This window comes from Neolamprologus multifasciatus, chromosome 3, assembly GCF_963576455.1.
Source record: "Neolamprologus multifasciatus chromosome 3, fNeoMul1.2, whole genome shotgun sequence".
In the NCBI taxonomy this organism is placed as follows: Eukaryota; Metazoa; Chordata; class Actinopteri; order Cichliformes; family Cichlidae; genus Neolamprologus; species Neolamprologus multifasciatus.
The window spans coordinates 18,428,711-18,449,618 of record NC_140441.1 but is presented as its reverse complement, the minus strand read 5'-3'; the positions used below and the strand labels follow the sequence as shown (position 1 = coordinate 18,449,618).

The 20,908-nt window shown below is 38.4% G+C and overlaps 3 protein-coding genes across 3 annotated transcripts in view; 1 reads left to right on the top strand and 2 right to left on the bottom strand.

The window, feature by feature from the left end:
• The window catches only part of LOC146521842 (uncharacterized), a 38,301-nt gene extending 36,492 nt beyond the window's left edge, over nt 1–1,809 (bottom strand). The window contains exon 1 of the mRNA XM_085154107.1: nt 1,778–1,809. Coding sequence (XP_085010233.1) covers nt 1,778–1,809 — 32 coding nt within the window. The remainder of the gene's footprint in view (nt 1–1,777) is intronic.
• Nucleotides 1–20,908, bottom strand: part of LOC146521839 (uncharacterized) — a 121,997-nt gene that overhangs the window by 78,194 nt on the left and 22,895 nt on the right. The window lies entirely within an intron of this gene.
• LOC146521841 (uncharacterized) lies at nt 7,053–8,961 on the top strand (the record flags this gene model as incomplete). Its single annotated transcript, XM_085154106.1, has 1 exon — nt 7,053–8,961. A coding segment is annotated over exon 1 (1,158 nt), but the record flags the coding sequence as incomplete, so codon positions are not given.

Here is a 20,908-nt window from a genome sequence, read left to right as displayed (position 1 = left end):
AAACGGCGTTTCGAATCACCGAAAACTGAGATTTTTTCAATAAATCTTTCAAAAAATGCCTCTCTGTGCAAAATGGGTTTAAAAACATAAACAACTGTGGGATACTGTTTGTCTGTGATTTAGACAGGGGGAACAAATCGTGGCAGGATCAGCCTGATATTATTTGTAACTCTATTGTATAAAGAGCTAACATCTCCAAAATGTCAGGAGTAGTTAGTCATTACAGCAAGTGTTTGTGAACTAAAAATCAAGAATGTGGGATACTGTTTGTCCGTGATTTGAACAGCCCAGTGCTGCTCCCAACAAAGGGAAAACCAATTCTGCAGGGGAGACCTACCTCGGCACTTGTGCAGGTGAAACCAAAGGGAAGATATGCTTCACCATATTTTCTAGTCTTTGGCTTAGAATTAAGTTGGTTTGGAAACATATTCAGCGATGCTTCATCTCCTGCTTTGCGTTTCTGTGGGCACCCCGTGCTAGCAGTGTCCAAGCGTTTTGTTTTTTTCCTTTTCTTACTGCGCCCCCCTCCCCCTGCCATGGCTCTGCACCCCCCCTAGGGGGCGGGCCCCACACTTTGGGAAGGTCTGTATTAACTGAATTTGTGTGTCTGTCTTCCCCCTTTAGTTGTCACTCCATCTGGATTATAGCATTTTTGCCATTTTGGCTGTATCACAATAAACCTAATCAACAGCTCATTTGTTGCTCAATGCTGCCTGGCTGTGAGTGTGCACTTGGTTCCTCATCTCCACAACTAGGGATGAAGGACTGGTTCTTGCAGCAAACTGGTTTCCAGTAATTCAGTTCCTTGGAATTGCTTGCCTATTTATTCTGCTTATAGGTTCCTTTTAGACTTACATTACAATAAGCTCAAGAAGTGATATCAATATTGGAATTCCTAAATTCTTATCAATTCCCATCCCTATCTACAACACATACACAAACACGCACACACAAAATCTGCCATTATGTTACTAAGTTAAAAGAATTAGTAAGTGGAATTTTAAGTGTAATTAATATTATTATGCTTTAAAATGAAATGATAAATCATTACTATTTAAAATATCATATTGGTACAAACATCATTAGTTTTATAAGTCATAATACAAAAAAAATCAGATTTACAGTACAGAAAATATGTTCCATTGTACTTACCAAAACTGGAATCAAATGGAAATGTTTTAATTCCTGTTTTTTTTTTAATCTGTAGATGTCTTCAATTTTTTTATTTTAAAATGGTGCAGTTCACCTCTTTGCTTTGGTAAATCTTTCACCTTATGTTCCTGTCAAAACACCTTTCATCCTTATATATTTCAGCAGAATTAGGGCTAATGACGTAAGTGAGAAATGATTGATGAGGTTGTGGCACCTCTAGAATGTCACATCACAGGATTCACAAGTTTGTCAAGCCACATTTCTTGGCTTAATATAACATTGCCTCTCCCTTCTTTTTGTTTCTCAAGAGTGACTCAAAGATATAATGACAGACCACATACAGAATTCTAGTATGGTGAGAAGAAGTTGTAAGAAATGAAAGAGATGTATGATCAAAGTAAAGGGACATCTTTACAGAGTGTGAGCCTCTCGAGTTATTTACCACACGACACGACAACTTTATAGTGATATACTGTAGCTCAGAATCACAGCTAAATTTCCTGATACTTTTCCAAGTGATTGCAAACTCATTAAATCAAAATGATTGAATATGAAATTAGAATATCTCATAATTGAAACATGACGTGTATCAGTAGGAAGTACTTTATATTAAAGTACTTCCTACTGATTCCATTCTAAATTCTGATTCCATTCCATTCTAATTCCATTCTAAAAGTGCTTTTACTACTTTGTTAGAACAATTTGTTTTAAAAGTGGTGATGTATTCATATGTAAATGCTTTCTCATACTTTCAAATTACAGTTCTGCCGAAGAGTTCAAAATAAGAATAAACAAACAAAGAAACAAGAACAAGAGTTCAAGAATATTGGTCCGGCTTAACATGCTATTTATGTATTTTCTCCATCATAACAACAACTTACCTCGCAGCTTACTTATTGAGTCATTAAGCTGGCTGCAGCTTTAGCATTACCTTCAAAAAACATAGCAACAATTCCTCATCTAAAAAAACTGTGAATCTTTTGTTGAACTTTCATCATCTCCAGTTCCTCTTTTAAATTCTGCTTTTGAGAGAAAACATTTTAGAAGAGAAGTGTAATTCGATTTGATATTTGCAGGTGAGTTTGTCAAACCAGAGTTTTCAGCAAATGCCTCTCCATCACGCCTTCAGGTTAAGGGAAAATTTGGTTTGAAACATGTTGAACAAGCTTTGTAGTGCAAATGTGATCGAGGGAGAGGGGCATCATACAAATAGCATAGTTCTTTCACCATAGTTCTTTAAGAACAAATGCAGTCTACAAAACAGCGATGAACTGTTGCAACACCAACACCTTAGGAATGTATAGGTCACACCTCTTCTTTGGAAATTGTGTCAGTCAGACAATAAATTATAGATAGTGGCTTATTTAATATTTTTTTAAAGGAAGAAATTCATTTGTTTTACCTGTGTCTTTTCCTGAGGACCTAGCCTGAATATGGCTAAGCATTAGAGTTAAACTGACCCACCATGGTCGTGTCCAAATTCAAGGGTCTTCGCGGTCTATGTGGGCCAGGTCCTCAGAAGGTCGGGTAGGCCGGAAGTAAACGGCTGGGGAAATTGGACGGTCTAGCCTTCTGATTAGCGTCACCGCTGTCTCGGTGGAGTTTAATAAACTCGGCCGTCTGCTCCTTGCTATCTAAAATATAACAGGACGCTGGCGTAAATTCTCGACTGTCTCATACTTCTGTTTAATCAGTTTTCCTTTTGATGTTTATTCAGCTGTGTAAAAACCAAGGAGGAACCCACCAGGGGGATTAATAAAGTTTTATTTTATCTAATCTAATAACTTTAATCTCAGCCAAACCGATTGACTCACAAACAAATAAAACACTGAAAAAAGCCCAACAATAACATTTTTAGGTTGTCTAAGTGACTTATATATTACGTTTAACCTGAGTAGCAAAAGTCTGCGGTGATCTGAAAATGATGTACCGGGAGTTGTGCCATTCTCGGCGGCTTCAGTGACCCTCGAGCTCCCGACTAGCTATCGAGCTGGTGGGTAGCAGACGTCTCCGACGCTGCGCCAAGATGGCGGAGTGAGTAGACGCTCTCTACTGTGTTCTGCACAGAAAGTTCATGAACAATGGTAAAACCTCAACTTTAGGCTGCTAACACTAACAATTCACTAAACAAGAGAAGATACAGCAATCATAGGGCAAGAAGCAGCAGAATGCTGAATCAGAAAGGAGCAAAAAGGGGACTGGAAAGTTCCAAGTCTAAGATAGCGCCTGAGAATGCTAACGAGGAAAGTGCTACGCCCAGCAACGTGCTAATGGATAGCTTCCATAAATACGCCTACTACGGTGGCACTCACGTTAGCCGAAGAAGAAATTGATGAGTTCCCACCTCTCCCTGTTACACCTCTTAAATCACCAGCTCCGAAGAAGGTGATGTACGAATGCAGCAGCTCTGACCCAGTTGATGTAAATCAGATAATTCCTCGTCTGTCGGCACTCATAAACACCAGGTCTGATAACATTGAGAGCATGGTGAGAGAGAACTCGAACATGGTGAAAGAGAATACGCTCCAGATTGAGGGTCTCAAAAAGACGATTGATTTTGTGTGCGCGGAAATGAAAGATATGAAGGGGAAAGTTTGTGACCTAAAAAAAAAAATAACTAAAAAGGAAGGTCGAGTGGACAACTGCCAACAGAGAATATCTGAGTTGGAAAGATATTCCAGGAGGTGGAATCTCAGACTACATGGAGTCAAGGAGGCTGAGAAAGAAGACGTAAGGGGAAAGGTGATTGAGATATGCCAGTCTGTTCTGCCAGAACAAAATCATAGGCTGCCTGACGTCATCGACACCGTACACCGACTCGGAGCCAAGCGACAAGGTAGCACCAGACCTAGAGGCATCATCGTGCAGTTCACCTCCCGAATCTACAGAAATGCTGTATGGAAAGCAGCCAAAACATCCTCCTACCTGCAGGACAATCATTTGAGGTTCGCTGAAGATCTGTCCAGGGAGGACAGAGAACGTTGTGACAAACTGTGGCCGATGATAGACAAAGCCCGTAAGGAGGGTAAGCCAGCTTATTTCGTGGGAGGCCGAGGATTCATCAGAAGTTTTCCCTCCTTCATAGAGACGCTTATTCAGTCTCCGAAATGACATTTCTGTAAGCTTGTTTACATGGTGAACTTGATATTTTCACCCTCAGGTTAAAGTTTTATTTTGTGTTGAAGAGTGTGTTTATCTATAAAAAGCTATATTTAAACCATAGCAGATAGTTAAATACTATATTTTTATAAGCTTAGTCACTCAGGGTTTTTACTTTTCTACTACCTAAATTGTGCAGCACCCGGTCCCCTTATTCTATAGATATTTTCTTAGCTGTAGAAGTTTAGAATTTACTTTTTCTCTTTCTTTTTTCTAATAACTTTGTCTTTTTCATTTGTTTCTCTTAATACCAGGGGTTTAAGACAAACCTGTAAACGCAAAGCTTTGTTTTTGTTTGCCAAACAATTTCAAACAGATTTTTGCTTTTTCCAAGAGAGTCATTCCACACCTGCTGATGCAAATTTTTGGAAATCACAATGGGGTAATGAAGTCTGGTTGTCCCATGGCTCTGAGCGTTCTGCTGGAGTTGCCACGCTTAAAAATCATTTTTCTGGGATGTGTTACACTCAGACTGTGACACCTTAGGACACTACCTCTGCTCAATAATCAGACACAATAACAGTACGTTCATTGCAGTAAATACATATGGTTACAATAACAAAACTGAAAATGATAAATTACTTGACTCCTTAGAAGAAAGAATTAATTTCTGGCTCTCCAAATACCCAAATTCAGTCCTCTTAATTGGTGGAGACTTTAATATCACTTTAGACAATACGGTTGATAGGTGGCCTCCAGGGCAGCAGTCTTCATACAGTGCAAACTTAAAAAATTTTATGGGAAAATTTAATGTTGTGGATATTTGGAGAGAAAAATTTCCAGATGATAGACTCTTTACTTGGAGCAATAAGACAGGATCCAGGCAATCATGTATTGACTTTTGGTCAAAAGCTGTCAAAACCTTATATACAAATGGCAATAGTTCTATTAAAATGATTAACAGCTCCACCCCGAGATTTGACCTGAAACGTGGTATTCGCCAAGGATGTCCTATTTCACCATATTTATTTTTACTTTGTACACAAATTCTTGCAATTAATATTTCAAACAGTGTTGTACAAGGAATCACCATAGCTGATAAGGAGCTCGTCATCAGCCAGTTAGCCGATGACACCACACTCTTCTTGAAAAATGCAAACCAAATCCCTCCAGCCCTTAGTGTGATTAGTGATTTCTCTGAAGCCTCTGGTTTATGCCTAAATCTAAGTGTGAGTTACTAGCAATTAAAGACTGCCCTGCAAATACTATCTGTAATATTTCTGTTAAACAAGAAGTCACATACTTGGGACTGTTAATATCCAAAAACCAAAAATCAAGATGCTCTTCAAACTTCACTCCAATTATAAAGAAAACCCTAAAAAAGTTCAACCAGTGGCTGCAAAGGGACTTGTCGTTGAAAGGTAGAGTGTTAATTACTAAAGCTGAAGGGATATCCCGATTAACATATGCTGCTCTCTCTTTACATCTGGATAAGAAAATTAGTAAAGAGATTGACCGTATGCTCTTTAATTTTTTATGGAAAAACCGTACGCATTATATTAGAAAAACTGTTTTGATGAATAAGTACGAATCAGGTGGGCTTAATGTCTTAGACTTTTCTACTTTAAATAACACTTTCAAAATTAATTGGGCTAAACATTTTCTTAAAAATCCTACCTCTATCTGGAACTTTATACCATATCATATTTTCTCTCGTTTTGGTGGCTTTAATTTTATTTTAAATTGTAATTACAATGTTGAGAAACTCCCTGTAAAGCTTTCATCCTTCCATAAGCAAGTCCTCTTAGCATGGACCCTCGTTTATAAACACAACTTCTCACCACACAAATACCTTATCTGGAACGACAGAGATATTTTATATAAAAATAAATCACTTTTCCTGGAAACTTGGGTCCAACATGGGATCCTATTGGTGGCTCAGCTGGTTAATAAAGAGGGACAACTACTTACTTACAACGACTTTATTGCACTATATAATTTTCCAATCAGTGTTCAGGAATTCTCAATGGTGCTTGGTGCCATACCCTCAGGGACTTTAATGTTATATAAAAACACTGACAGCTCAATATCTACCTCAGTCACTCTCCCTGATCCAGCTGAGTCAACAATAGGAAAAATCTGCTTTTCACAAGAACTTGGTAACAGCAATAAGAGAATACGTAGTTTATTCCAAGAAGATATCGTCTCTCTCCCATATATATCTTATTGGAACCAATATGTTCCAGATATCAAGTGGAAGACAGTCTGGATGATCCCCCATAAATATTTGATTGTAAATAAGGTAAAAGAAGTCTCATTTAAAATTCTACATAAAATGTTATCCAGCCAGTCACTATATGGTAAAATTTAAAAGGGACATAAATACTAATTGTACTTTCTGTGGGGATCATCCAGAAACTGTGACACATCTTTTTTGGTACTGTTCTTCTACACAGAGATTCTGGAAGGAATTTAGCAGGTTTGTTATTGTCCATATTTTAAGGGAGTTTTCTTTACGATGGGAAAATGTTTTATTCTGTTTCTTTAAGTTCCCCAAGAAGAATGATACATGTTTTTTTATGATAAATTTATTAATACTTTTAGCTAAATTCTTTATCCATAAATGTAAGTTTACTAACAAAACAGCATATTTCTGTCATTTTTTTAAGGATAGGGAATTGTACATACAATCAATATCAGACTCCACCAACAAAAAGGCTCTCAAAACAATATATGTATGTGAATTTTTGCGTGTATTCTTATAATTGTTACTTTTTTCTTTTACCCCTAGCTTTGTGTGTTCATGTTCTGTTGTTTTGTATAGGGCTTTGGAGCATGATGTCACGGGAGTGGGCGTGGAAAGGATTTTGGCCTGATCTGCCATTTTGGGGGTCTAAGTGAAAAAGGAGCGAAAGCATAGCCATGGTTCGTACTTGCTGTGTGGTCGGCTGCAATGTTCGATCTTACAACCAGCACGGGAATAAGTTTGGGTTGTCTTTTTATGCTTTCCCAACCTGGAAGCAACATGAAGGAGCTCATGTATCGGATATTACCAAACGAAGGCGTCTAGCCTGGATAGCAGCCGTGAGACGAGCTGATATCAAGTTCTGTTACATCTCCAGATATCAGTTGGTGCGCTCAAGACATTTTCATTCCGGTAAGTTCTAAATATGTTCATATCACACTATATAGCTGAATAATATTATCGTTGGTGGTCTCGGAAGTTATAGAAATTGCGATCAAACATCGAATGGAGTGACTTTGCAGACATATGTGCTATGTAAAGATTCGCTAATTCTTTTGCACAACTGTAGGGAAGCCTGCCTATGAAATGGATCAAACAAATCCAGACTGGGTACCAACGCTACACATGGGGCACTCCGAAATCTGAACATCACATTCGGACCATCACAGGAGGCGAACACAACGGCAACAAAAAAAAAAGCACTAGTAGGAGGTAAACAACAACCGCACCCCCAACCACAATCTCTTATTTTAAAAGTTGATCTTAGTCAATTAACACAAACATTTTTGAGTATTCATACGGCCTTAATGTATAAACCACTTAAAAATTCCCTTGTGTATTTGCACTCTTTTTATTGGACAGGCTTTCACAATGGAGCAGCAGAGTGTGAAGGTGAAGCCTCAGCAGGAGTTTCCACAGAAGAGCAGCCAGAGATGGACACCACAGAAGAGCAACACCATAACAATCTTGTTTTTTTGGCTGAGGGCCAAATTTGTGTTGGACAAGTAGAAGCAGAGGTAACGGGTGCAGATGCAGAAAACAGTGATATCAGAGAGAAACAGACAGAAGATCAAAGACTGACAAATGATTGTGTGCACTGTGTACAGAGCAGAGCAGAAATAAACCGGCTGCTGGAGGAGAACAGAAAGCTTAAATCAAAGTTGGACAAGACAGAGCTGAATGAAAACTTTTTAAAGGGTGACACGGAAAAAGTGAAATATTACACTGGTTTTACTTGTTTTGCTATTTTTATGTCCGTGCTCGAGAATGTAAAAGCTTTCCTACCAGCATCAAAGAAACTGTCGCATTTCCAAATGCTTTTACTCACACTTGTGCGAATTAGACTTGATCTTCCTGTTCAGCATCTTAGTTATCTATTCAATGTCTCCCACAAAACTCTTTCTTCTATCTTTGCTGATACAATTGACGTTTTGAATGCTTGCTTTGGAGTACTTGTACACTGGCCAGAGAGGCACTGTTTGCAAGCAACAATGCCTCCACAATTTACGGACACTTTTGGAAATCGGGTAGCCATCATTGTAGACTGTTTTGAAATTCGTACAGAACGACCATCTAATTTAAAGGCTCGTGCTCAAACGTACTCACACTACAAGGGTACACACACCATGAAATATCTGATCGGGATTACTCCACAAGGTGCAATTTCATTCATTTCTAAGGGGTGGGGGGGCCGTGCATCAGATAAACACATCACAGAGCAATGTGCCATACTTAACAAGTTGTTACCAGGGGACGTAGTTTTGGCTGACAGAGGCTTTGACATCAGAGATGCGGTGGGAATGATGTGTGCGGAGGTTAAGATCCCAGCATCTACAAGGGGCTTCTGTCAGCTAGATGCCAAGGACATAGAAAATACACGAGCCATTGCACACCTAAGAATCCACGTCGAGCGAGTAATTGGCAGTTTGCGCAACAAGTTCAAAATGCTACATACCACCATGCCACACATACCATTCTGGGCTCTTGTGTTGCAGTCTTGTGCATACCTCGATAGCTTCTGCCTGTTCTTCAGTAACTTTTGCTGCGTTTATGTACTTTACACAGTGCAGTTGTAGCTCGGTAAGGCCAACGGACTGTGCACCTGTGTTGTGCAAACACGCCAGAGACAGTGGTAATGTGGATGACTGTACAGTGTGTGATGTGTAGTATTTCTCCAATCCACACAAACACACTGCTTTATTGTGTTTTTGAAGTGTGTCTAACACTGGTGACAACTCCTCAAACGTAGCAGAAGGAATCTTTCTTTTTGAAGGACGGCTTCTTCTGCCTTTCACCACAGACGGTCCGTTTATATTTTCATCAAGAGTCTTTTTTTGTGCTGCTGAAGATGTAAAGTCAATGTTATGGCCAACCTCTGGCTGTATCTTGGTTGTGTTCCCCGGCAAAACCCAGTAGGCTGGTTCATCCGTGACAGTCTTTGTGCCACGGATCCTTACTGTTGCCTCCACTTTAAACAGAAGTGCAGCGACATGGGTGCAGGTCTCAGCAACTCCGGCCATACAGGTGCAGTGTGCAGCTTCGACCTTCCCCATGGTGCTTACAATTACCCATGGTCGTAATGCAGGTTCATTCAATCTTTGGGAGTGCAGTACCTGTAACATACAAGGACAAGGTTGATGTAAAGACAATAAATGAAATGAGACAGGGAGGACACAAATTGGTGTTAATAATTTGCCCGATTATCAATGTGTTAATTTGCATCTACTTTACAATTATGGGCACATAATATGATAACGATATTTTAGCAGTTCAATGATAAATGTATAACATTAATTATGGTGGGGGGTGGAAAATGGCTGTTTCACTCGATGCACTCCAGCTGACTTACCTTGGTATGAATGACGACGTACTCAGAGTTTGGCGGCTTGAAAATAGCCAAATCTTGCACCCAGCCGTTTGTAAATTGGATGTGCGCCTCCAGTGACTTGTAATTACGAAAGTGATTTGCAGTGTAAGCACTTACTCCACAAACAAGATACGTGAAGATATCGGGGTAGGACAGATATCGGGGTAGTGTGTCATCTGGGTCTTTACTCCACTGCTGTATTTCATATGGGTCCAGATTTGCGATGCACTCTATTTTTTTCAAGTACCGCTGCTTCGCCTCTGGACGCAATCGGTCTCTATACCGTCCGTTTTCTTTTGAGCTGCTTTTAAGCATGTTTCTTGTCGTCGTCGTTCCAACACAGTGAATTTGTTTAGATTCGTAGACCCCGTGATGTCAACTCCAAAGCCTTATACAGAATAAACATGAAACATGAATAAACAGACACATAGAATTCCAATAATAATAATAATAATAATCAACAAAGCACAAGAGTAACAAAACGATCATTCAAAAATAAATCAAAACATAATAAACTCAAAATGCTGGGTCGAACCGACCCAGAACCGTAACAGAATCTGTCTAGAAGAATTCTTGAGCATCTTCTAGCTCCAACTCTGCTTTGAACATGTCACTAATCCGCACAGCTACAACTGCTGCAGACAGCTCCAATCTTGGCACCGTAGTAACCTTCGTGGGTGCTACTCTGGACTTGGCAAAGACAAGAGAGCAGTGGACTTGTCCTGCTTCACTGACAGCTCTCAGGTATGTACAAACACCATACCCTAAAACACTTGCATTTGAGAAATAGTGAAGCTCTGTTTGAAAATCTCTTGGCACGTAACATCTGTCAATTTTGACATAAGCTAGATTTTTTAGATCCAACAACCAGGACTCCCACCGTGACTTCAGATCGCTTGAGAGTGGTTTGTCCCAATCTGCTTTCTCACAACACATTTGCTGTAGTATCTGCTTCCCAAGTAGAACAAAAGGTGCCACAAAGCCACGTGGATCGTAAAAAGAGGCTAACATCGACAACACTCCTCTTCTGGAAAGTGGATGCTCGTTCACAACTACTTGAAACTGGAAATGATCTAAGTTGATGCACCATTTGACACCTAGTGTCACGTCCGGTGTGGCAGACGTGTGGGGTTGAAGATAGGACCCAAAATGTGGCAGCTCTGGTGCAGGTGAGTATTTATTTAACAAAAGAAAATACAAACAGCAATGGCGCGGGAACATGAAACTGGAACCTAAACTGGGCAGAGCTAACAAAACAAACCAGAAACGTAGATGCAGGGAGGACGGATGGAGAGACGGATGGAGAGACGGATGGAGAGACGCAGGGAGACCGAGGTAAACAACACAGATGAACCAGCAACGACTAAGACAGAAGACACGACTTAAAAACACTCAGAGAACACAGGGAGATTACACACAGGTGGGGGACACAGCTGAGAGTGATTAACGTGGACTTGATACAGGAACACACGGGCAGAACAGAGTAAACACTAAACAAAGGAAGAACAGAACCAACAATCACACTTATAGAAAACACAAAACGCTGGGTCAAAAGGTCCCAGGACCATGACACCTAGGGCTCTTTCAATTTGTTGCTCGCCCAGTGACAAGTCTTTTCTTACTGTTTCTGCACAGTCTTCTTTCGGTAGCAAATTAAGTACTTGCTTACTGTTTGAAACAAACTTGTGAAGTCGCAAGCCTCCTGTGCTGAAAAGTTCCTTAGCTTACTTTACCAAACTTTACCAAAAATTGCCTCTTCTTCTGAGTGGAAACTGATAAGACCATCGTCCACATAAAAATTTTGCTCAATGAACCTTATGGTAGCTTCACTGAACTTGCCTTGACCTTGTGCACCAATATACTTGAGACCAAAGTTCGCACAGGCAGGGGAAAAAGCAGCTCCAAACAGGTGTACGCGCATGCAATAGACAGATGGAGTAGAGTTGAAGTCTCCATTGTCCCACCACAAGAAGCAAAAGTAATCTTGATCTTCCTCTCTGACTCTGAATTGATGAAACATGCGCTCAATGTCGCACATCACTGCAAATGGACCTTTCCGAAATCGGCACAGGACCCCAACCAGAGAGTTGGTTAACTCTGGCCCTGTAAGCAGGTAGTTGTTCAACGACACTCCTTTGTACTTTGCTGAACTATCAAACACCACTCTTATTTTGCCAGGCTTTTGTGGACTTTTGGCTTTTGTCTCTACCAGCTTTGCACATCTAGAGACTGAAATCCTTGCCCATTCTTCTTTGCAAAACAGCTCCAGCTCAGTCAGATTAGATGGACAGCGTTTGTGAACAGCAGTTTTCAGATCTTGCCACAGATTCTCTTGCAGCTTTACTAGTGCATGGCTCTTGCAAACTTTCTTGCTCTTCAAAAGCTTCTTGCTGCTCCACAGCTTCAGTGTCACAGCCTTCTTGCTCCATGTCACAGACAGTAAAGGGTATTACATTACACTTGAGTCACCTAGGTCAACTCAAATATGTGAATAGTATTTATGAAGCACCTAGGAACTTAAATTGCTTTACTTTAAAGAGTCAACTTAAATATATGTCACCATCACTTAAACCAAAATAATAAATTGCTCTTCACTTGTAGTAAAAACAGAAAATAACCTTCAATGTCAAACAAAATACTATAATGTGACCTTTAAATATCTAATAGTCTTAAAAATAAGCAAAAAACCCTTATAATCATCTTAAATGTACCTTAATTACAGTTAATTAGCATAAACAACTAATAACATGAACTTAAACTTTTACTCCAAAACCACCACACTTCCCCTTTCATTGCTTCAGTCCCTTTCAGTCCCTTTAAGATGAGCTAACGAAATCTACTCTCCACATTTAACTTGTATAAACGTGTTACTTCTTTGTAGCTTAACCAAGCTGCACCACTGGACTCTGGTTGCCTTATGGGATACCTATGTGTGTGTTTGGGTTTCTTTGATGCTTGAGAGAGATGGAAGATTAACCACGTGACCAAGCGCGCTGTCGGCTCAGCTCCATTCCCACTCTGCTCCGCTGTGACTCGGCTCCACTGCGGCAGACCTCTTTCTCATTCTCTCTCCTCCAGCACGAAGCAGGCTGAGTTCTGACTGTTACTCCCCTCGAGTCTTAATAAAGCTCAACTTGTTCTTTGCGTTTTAACTGACATTTACTTTGGACAGGAGGATTCTTCCACATGTCTTAACATGATGTCCAACCACAGCCGATACAATGCAGTCAGAACTAAAAAGAAATACAAACTTAAATGAATATTCTTAATAAAGTCCTTAAGCATTATATATAACGAAACATCCCAAGAAAAGGATCAATAAAGTACACATTACACCTCACACTGCGATAATTGCACTTGAGTATCACGCAACACTCGCGTATTTACATACAACGATAAGGAACAAAATAAAACATTTACCTCATTGGCCTCACTCAAAGGGAATAAAACGTTCATCTTTACATCATGGGGAGGTCCAAAAAGGCACTCTTTTATAACTTTCTGTAGACGTGCAAACCTTGTGGCTCTTCTCTTAATTAGCTTGCTGAGTGTGACAGACAAAAAAAATGCCCTCTTAGCAACAACAGACGGAACTTTAGAAAAAGTTCCTATCTATTTGCACAATTAGCACAAAAAACACATTTAAACAGATAAGTCTGAATGCAATGAAACATGAATTACTATTTATTTCTTATTTATTAATATTTCAACTACTTATTGTTTCAACCTTAAATATCTTATAAAAATGCGAGAGTTGCCTATGACGGCAACTACAGCGTTGTTTGACAGAAATTAAGGAGAAATTTTGTTCATTTGTTTGTTTGTTCTTACATGAGCTTTGATTTGTTGAGTATCTGAGGCTGAAAAACATGATTGTTGGGCTTCATTTCTATACTGAACAGTCATCTTAAGATTAGTTGGTAAATAACAATTAGCTAATGTTGTTCATGAGACTAACATAATCTCACTTTGGTAATGTAAATATAATATGGCTAATATTATATTAATCAGGATTAATTATTACAGCAGTGAGCTTGAACTCTGTGTCATTCACTGGGCTTCAGTAAAGATTCAAGTAAATTTTTTTCAAATTTCCTATCGCCTTAAATCTTCACTTAAAGTATCTTTGACAGTGTATATATAGATGTATTATATATAAGAGACAAATATGTTGGCATTACTAAATTTGGCTCAATGCTTACATATGTGTAAAGAGAAAATGTACGAGCTGTGATAACTGTTTCTGATAGAATGAAGAGTAGATTGATACATTAAATATTCCTTTATTGGGTGAGAAAATCATACCATGTCATAACTCCTTATATCATACAGAGTAGATATCAGTAGTGGTGTGTGGATTGATACTGAAATATCGATTCTTTATGGGCAGAAATCTGTGCCATCAGAAACTGAATTTGAATAAGTTAAATTTGAATTTGAATTGCTCAGATTGAATCTGAATTGTAACTTGAATAAATGCTTTTGAAAACTGAATTTGAATTAGTCTAATTTGAAATTGAATTTATGGTTTGAAAATGATCATCACTAAATTGAAATTGAATTTTATATTTTGAAAATGTATTGATTTGCTTTGAAACTGCATTTTATCCTTTAAAAATTCAGCTCAAGAATAATTTCAGTTTCACTTCTCACCATTCAGTTTCAGTTCTACAATTCAATTTCAGTTCCAAAATTCAGTTTTTTGGAACTTACATCCGGTTCCGGTTCAAGCGCAGATTAATAGAACTACGTTTTACTAGCGGACCAAAAGTGTTACTGACGGGAATCTATAGCATCTTGAGCTGAATAGACTTCAGAAGTCATTCGTCATGTCGAATGACCAGCTGATAAACTCTCAGGTTGGTAATAAATGTATTACATGTATAAGAACAAGCGTCATGTTAACAAATGATAGCCGTAAGGTAACTTTTATGCTTATTGTAGCTGCTAGCTAAAAACGCTAATTTAGCGTAGTTTGCCCTGAATTCAGCTTTGACAAACAAATATGATTGACTGTTTCTAGTAGAATTCCAAAGTTGTCATCTTGTACCCTCTCAGAGTACCCCCTCTGTATGCTTGCAGAGACCCCTGACAGTGGGGAAACATGCAAAACAGTGTCCAAACCTTTGTATTTTAGCTTTATTTATGTCTTACACAGCATCCCAACTCTTTAGCTAACTTAATAACTTTAGCTAAAGTGAATAGTTAGTCTAATTCGTTAGTGCAGCATTACTGGATCACCTCTGTTTGAAGTGATATAATATGATATACAACTATCACTGAAACAGCAAACTTTGTAAATAAGCAAACAACACTTCTCATTCTCTAAACGTTTGGCCACAGCTGTAGATTACACTATCAGTGCTTGTTCACTCTTGACAATAATTACATTTCAAAATTTACTTTGTGCATTTACAGGTAAACAATATCTAATATTTTATCTAAATGACTGCTTTGTCTTTGAAAAGGGTGAAGAGCCTGAGGCTGGTGACAGTCCAGTTCTACTCTAAGTACATCCTTACAGTGGCTCACAGGACAAGGCCACATTCCTGTCCTGCCAGAAGAGAAGAGAAACTTCAGAGTCTTTATGCAGTTCAACCACACCTGTCATATTCCATATGACAGGGGTCTCAAACTCCAGTCCTCAAGGGCCAGTGTCATGCAACTTTTCCAAGCCCTCGAGGACTGGAGTTTGAGAGCCCTGCCGTATGGTGTTCATGCTGTTTTCTACCCCACAGTTACAGCATGTCTGACTGCCTGTTCAGCATATGCAAAAATATATGAGTTTAAGCATGTGATGACTAAGGCCTTCCATCATGGTGTTTGTCGTCACATGTCACAGACATCTGGATGATCATTTGGAATAAACAAAAAACTAAAAACTTGTTACTTCATCTTTTATCTTTATTATTATTATTGTTCTTATTTTACATTTTGTCATTGTTAGGCATTAGGTTTATTTGTAGTAGTCCTTTCCAACTTCTTTCCCTCTTCCATGTTACTGTGTCAGCTTGTCAGCATCTATTTGGGTTTGGAAGTGGAACAGAAAGTAAGGAAATCCAAAGTGCCATTAAAACCAGGAGAGGTTCTTTTTTTTTTTTTTTAAACTTTCTTTTTATTGTTTTTCTTTAAACACTATACACTATACAACAAAACAACAACAACAACAACAACAACAAAAAGATAGATACAACAAGTAGGATAACAAAAAACAAACAAAAAAAACAAAAAAAAACCCATGTTGGATCATGTTGGATTCTTCATTTTTTTTTATTTTAAAATGGTGCAGTTCACCTCTTTGCTTTGGTAAATCTTTCACCTTATGTTCCTGTCAAAACACCTTTTGTCCTTATATATTTCAGCAGAATTAGGGCTAATGACGTAAGTGAGAAATGATTGATGAGGTTGTGGCACCTCTAGAATGTCACATCACAGGATTCACAAGTTTGTCAAGCCACATTTCTTGGCTTAATATAACATTGCCTCTCCCTTCTTTTTGTTTCTCAAGAGTGACAAACAAAAAAAACATGTTGGATCTCTTTGTTTCTACAGTTTGATCATTTCTTGTTATCAATGTGTTGGTCTTTATCCTGTTGGGTTTATGTACTCAGTCCATTTCTCCCACTTTTTATGGTATTGATCTTCCTGAGTCCTTATTCTGTAGGTCAATTGTTCCATGGTTTGTATTTCATCTATAATTTTGATCCATTCGTCCTGTGATGGTGAGTCTATCTTGTTCCATTTTCTTGTAATTGCCTTTTTACAGGAAGCAAGCATAATTTTCAATATGTATCTATCTTCTTTCATCACATTTCCCGTAATGACACCAAAATATAATAATGTACAAGTCTTAGATACAGCATAACCCAGAATTTTACCTATAACTAAATGAATATCTTCCCAAAATTTTGTAATCTTGGGACAGAACCAGAACACATGGGAATGATTCACATTTACCTCTCCACAGCCCCTCCAACACGGTTGTGGTAATGCGGTATGTATGTTCTTAATTTTGGGTGTTATAAAAAATCTAATTACATTTTTCCAGCAGTGCAGTCTCCAGGCACGTGATGATGTTGTTGACTGCTGTATTTTCCAGGTTTGTGACCATTCCTCATCAGATATGTTCACTCCCAACTCTCTCTGCCACTTCAGTTTTAGGTATGTTGTTGTACACCCTCTTGCCTCCATTATATGCTCGTAAATTGTAGAGATTACTCTAATTTTTTTTGCTTTGTAAACTTCAGTTATGGTTTTAATTATTGAATTTTTATCCAGATCTACATTATGTATTACTTCTTTATTAAAAAAGTCCCTAATCTGTAAATATCTGTAGTGATCTTGATTACTTAGGTCATATTTTTGTTTAATCTCCTGGAAACTCATAAAATTCCCATCTTTAATTAGTGTACACATCGCTGTTAATCCAGTAGGAATCCACTGTTTAAATCTTTGGTCCATAGAACCGGGTGTAAAACTCTCATCATAGGCTATCCATCGAATTAATCCAAGCTCTTTTTCTAGTTTGTATTTTCGTATCAGGTTAAACCATATATATATATATATATATATATATATATATATATATATATATATATATTTTTTTTTTTTTTTTTTATATAAATTTTATTTTCAGTCACAGCAGCATGTTAATAACAAAACATTGAACATACAGTAGTTTGCTGTTCAGTATTTACAATACCCCAAAAGATAACAGAAATAGAGAAGGAAAACAAATAAACAAACCAAAGAAACCCCTACAAAACAACAAAAAACAAACAAACAACAACAAACAGGGACATTCAGTGTACAGTTAACTATGATAGTGATATAGAGATATGGCATGCGGTCATGATAAGGTGGTCATTTTAAATGTTTCCATGTACATCAGGAATGGCTGCCATGCCTTAAGAAATTTGGTGGTTGAACCTGCCAGTGTATATCTCATCTTTTCTAAATGTAAAAACCTCATGACCTCTGCAAGCCACTGTTCATGTGTGGGAGGAGCTTCCTGCTTCCATCTTAAAAGTATAAGGCGCCTTGCGATAAGTGAAGCAAAGGCAATAGAATTCGAATAGTATTTTGGCAAAGTGATGTCTTGAGGTATCACCCCAAAGATAGCCGTTAGAGCAGAAGGATCATATTTAACGTTATACATCTCTGACAGAGTGTTAAATATAGACACCCAATAGTTATGAAGGTTAGGGCATGTCCAAAAGGTATGAAGGAGCGAACCTGTTTCTGCTTTACATCTGTTACACAGAGGGTCAGCTCCTGGATAGAACTTGGCTAACTTTTCCTTGGATATATGTAATCAGTGTAGGACCTTGAATTGAAGGAGCACATGCCTGGCACATATCGAAGAAGAGTGTACCCTCCGGAGAAAAGATTGCCAGAGTTCATCTGTTATAGTCATCCCAAGGTCTTTCTCCCACTGTGCTTTAAGGATGGAGAGAGAAGGAGATTGAAGATCTAATAATATAGCATAGATTTCTTTAATCGCCCCTCTCTTATGAACGTTTATATTAATAATTTTATCCAAAGAAGTTTCCTCAGGTAGTTCAGGAAATGAAGGAAATCGACTCTGTACAAAGTGGCGAATTTGTAGATAGCAGAAAAAATGTTGCAGAGGAACATTAAACTGCTTCAGGAGCTGCGGGAATGAGGCAAAAATCCCATCTACAAAAAGGTCTTTGATATGTCTAAGGCCATTACTTTCCCATATTTTAAAGGCAGAATCCATCATGGAGGGTGGGAACATATGGTTTGAGCAGATAGGTGCTTTAATTGACATTAAGTGTAACCCGAACCTTTTCCTACATTGCACCCAGATTCTGAGCGAGTCATACAACAAAGGGTTACGTTTATAGGTGTATAGTTCTAATGGGAGAGCTGAACTCAACAAAGCTGATAGGCAAATTTTGCCACAATTGGATGACTCAATTTGGAGCCAAGCTGGAGTCTCTGTAGTAAAATTACTCATCCAGTACAGCATATTTCGAATATTTGCTGCCCAATAATAAGACTGAAAGTTTGGCAAGGCTAATCCACCCATTGTCCTAGTCCTCTGCATGAAATCTTTACGAATTTGTGGACTTTTGCCATTCCAAATAAATGCAGAGATATGCTTATTCAGTGTTATAAAATACTTATTGGGTAAGTAGCATGGGATACATTGAAATAAATAAAGGAACTTGGGTAGTATGTTCATTTTGATAGAATTGATGCGGCCAATTAATGACAGTGGTAAATTGTTCCATCTCTGAAGATCTGTCTCAGTATCCTTAAGCAGCGGGACAAAGTTTCTTTCATAAAGACCTTTGTAAGAGTGGGTAACCTTAACCCCCAGATAGGTCACATACCCTGATTTAACGTTAAATTGAAAATCTGAAAATGAAATCTTCCTGGCTATAGAGTTGACACAGAGAAGTTCACTTTTATGTAGGTTCAACTTGTAACCTGAAATATTACCAAAACATTCAAAAATGGCAAGAGCACGGGGAAGAGAGCATAAAGGCTCTGACATATACAGCAGGAGGTCGTCAGCATATAAGGATATTTTGTGCTCCTGGTCACCTCTGAAGATGCCCTTAATGCAACTGTCAGCTCGCAGTTTAATCGCCAATGGTTCAATTGATAATGCAAAAAGACGAGGGGATAAGGGACAACCTTGTCTCGTACCACGGAGAAGTGGGAAATAAGAAGAGAATAACGAATTTGTTCTAACACGTGCCATAGGTGAGGAGTAAAGTAACCAAATCCATGAAATGAAATTAGGGCCAAATCCAAATCTATGTAGAGTATAAAACAGATAATCCCACTCCACCCGGTCAAATGCCTTCTCAGCATCGAGTAATAAGGCAATTTCAGGGGTTGCAGTTGACTTGGTGTGTAATATGTTTAAAAACCTGCGCAGGTTGAAAAAAACCATGCCTACCCTTCACAAAACCTGTCTGATCTGGAGAAATTAACAATGGTAGATATTGCTCTAGCCTGAGAGCAAGTGTTTTTGACAGTATTTTTAAATCTACATTTAAGAGTGATATAGGACGATATGATGAACACTCTAATGGATCCTTATTTGGCTTCAATAGGAGTGAGATGGTTGCTTGTCGAAGCGTTAGGGGAAGACATTTAGGTTAAACCATATTTTAAGCATAAACTGAGTGACTGAATTCAGCTGTTTAATTACTCTCATTGTTTCTTTTCTGTCTCCTATAAGGCTTTGAATTTCTCTTCCTTGTGCTGATTTTTCTAAATTCTTCCATTTGGCTTCATAATCATTGTCACACCAACAAATGATGTACCTGATTTGTGCAGCATAAAAGTATGCCTCAAGATTTGGGAGTGCCAAACCCCCCTTATCCTTTCTTATCTGTAGTGTTTCAAATTTAATTCTCGGTCTATGACCATTCCATATAAACTTAGATATGATTTTGTCCCATAATCTAAATTGTTTTTCAGGTATATCAACGGGTAGTGACTGAAAAAAGTAGAGAAGTCGGGTTAAGACACATACTTTTATCGTCTCTATTCGAGCGCCAATATCTGATGGAAGAGTAGCCCACCTATCCAAATCACTCGTAATTTCCTTATCTAAGTTAATGTAGTTAAGTTTATATAAGTTCTCAACGTTTTGTGATAAGGTTACCCCAAGATATTTCATTTTTGTTGCTCTCCAATTCAAATTATATTTTTGTTTTATGGTTTTGGATGGGAGATAGTTGAATGAGAGGTTCTTATATTTCAGAAGAAGGGATTAATTCAAAAGAAATGACCTCAATGCCATATTTTATTTAGGAACCCTAGAGAGCACTTTGCAAAATAACACATTCTTATAATTTCACCCTCAGAAGAGCCAAGCTACGACTGTCAGGGAAGGTGATGTAGGTACAGAGCATATGAGAGTGGTTAAGTTAATGTCTCTTGTCTAGATGAAGGCACAAGAGGGATCAATGGCAAGGCGTAGAGATTCAGCATCTTCAGTCTTCAGTGAACACTCCATTTCTGGCACAAAACACCTGTAAAATATGGTCGATTTAGGA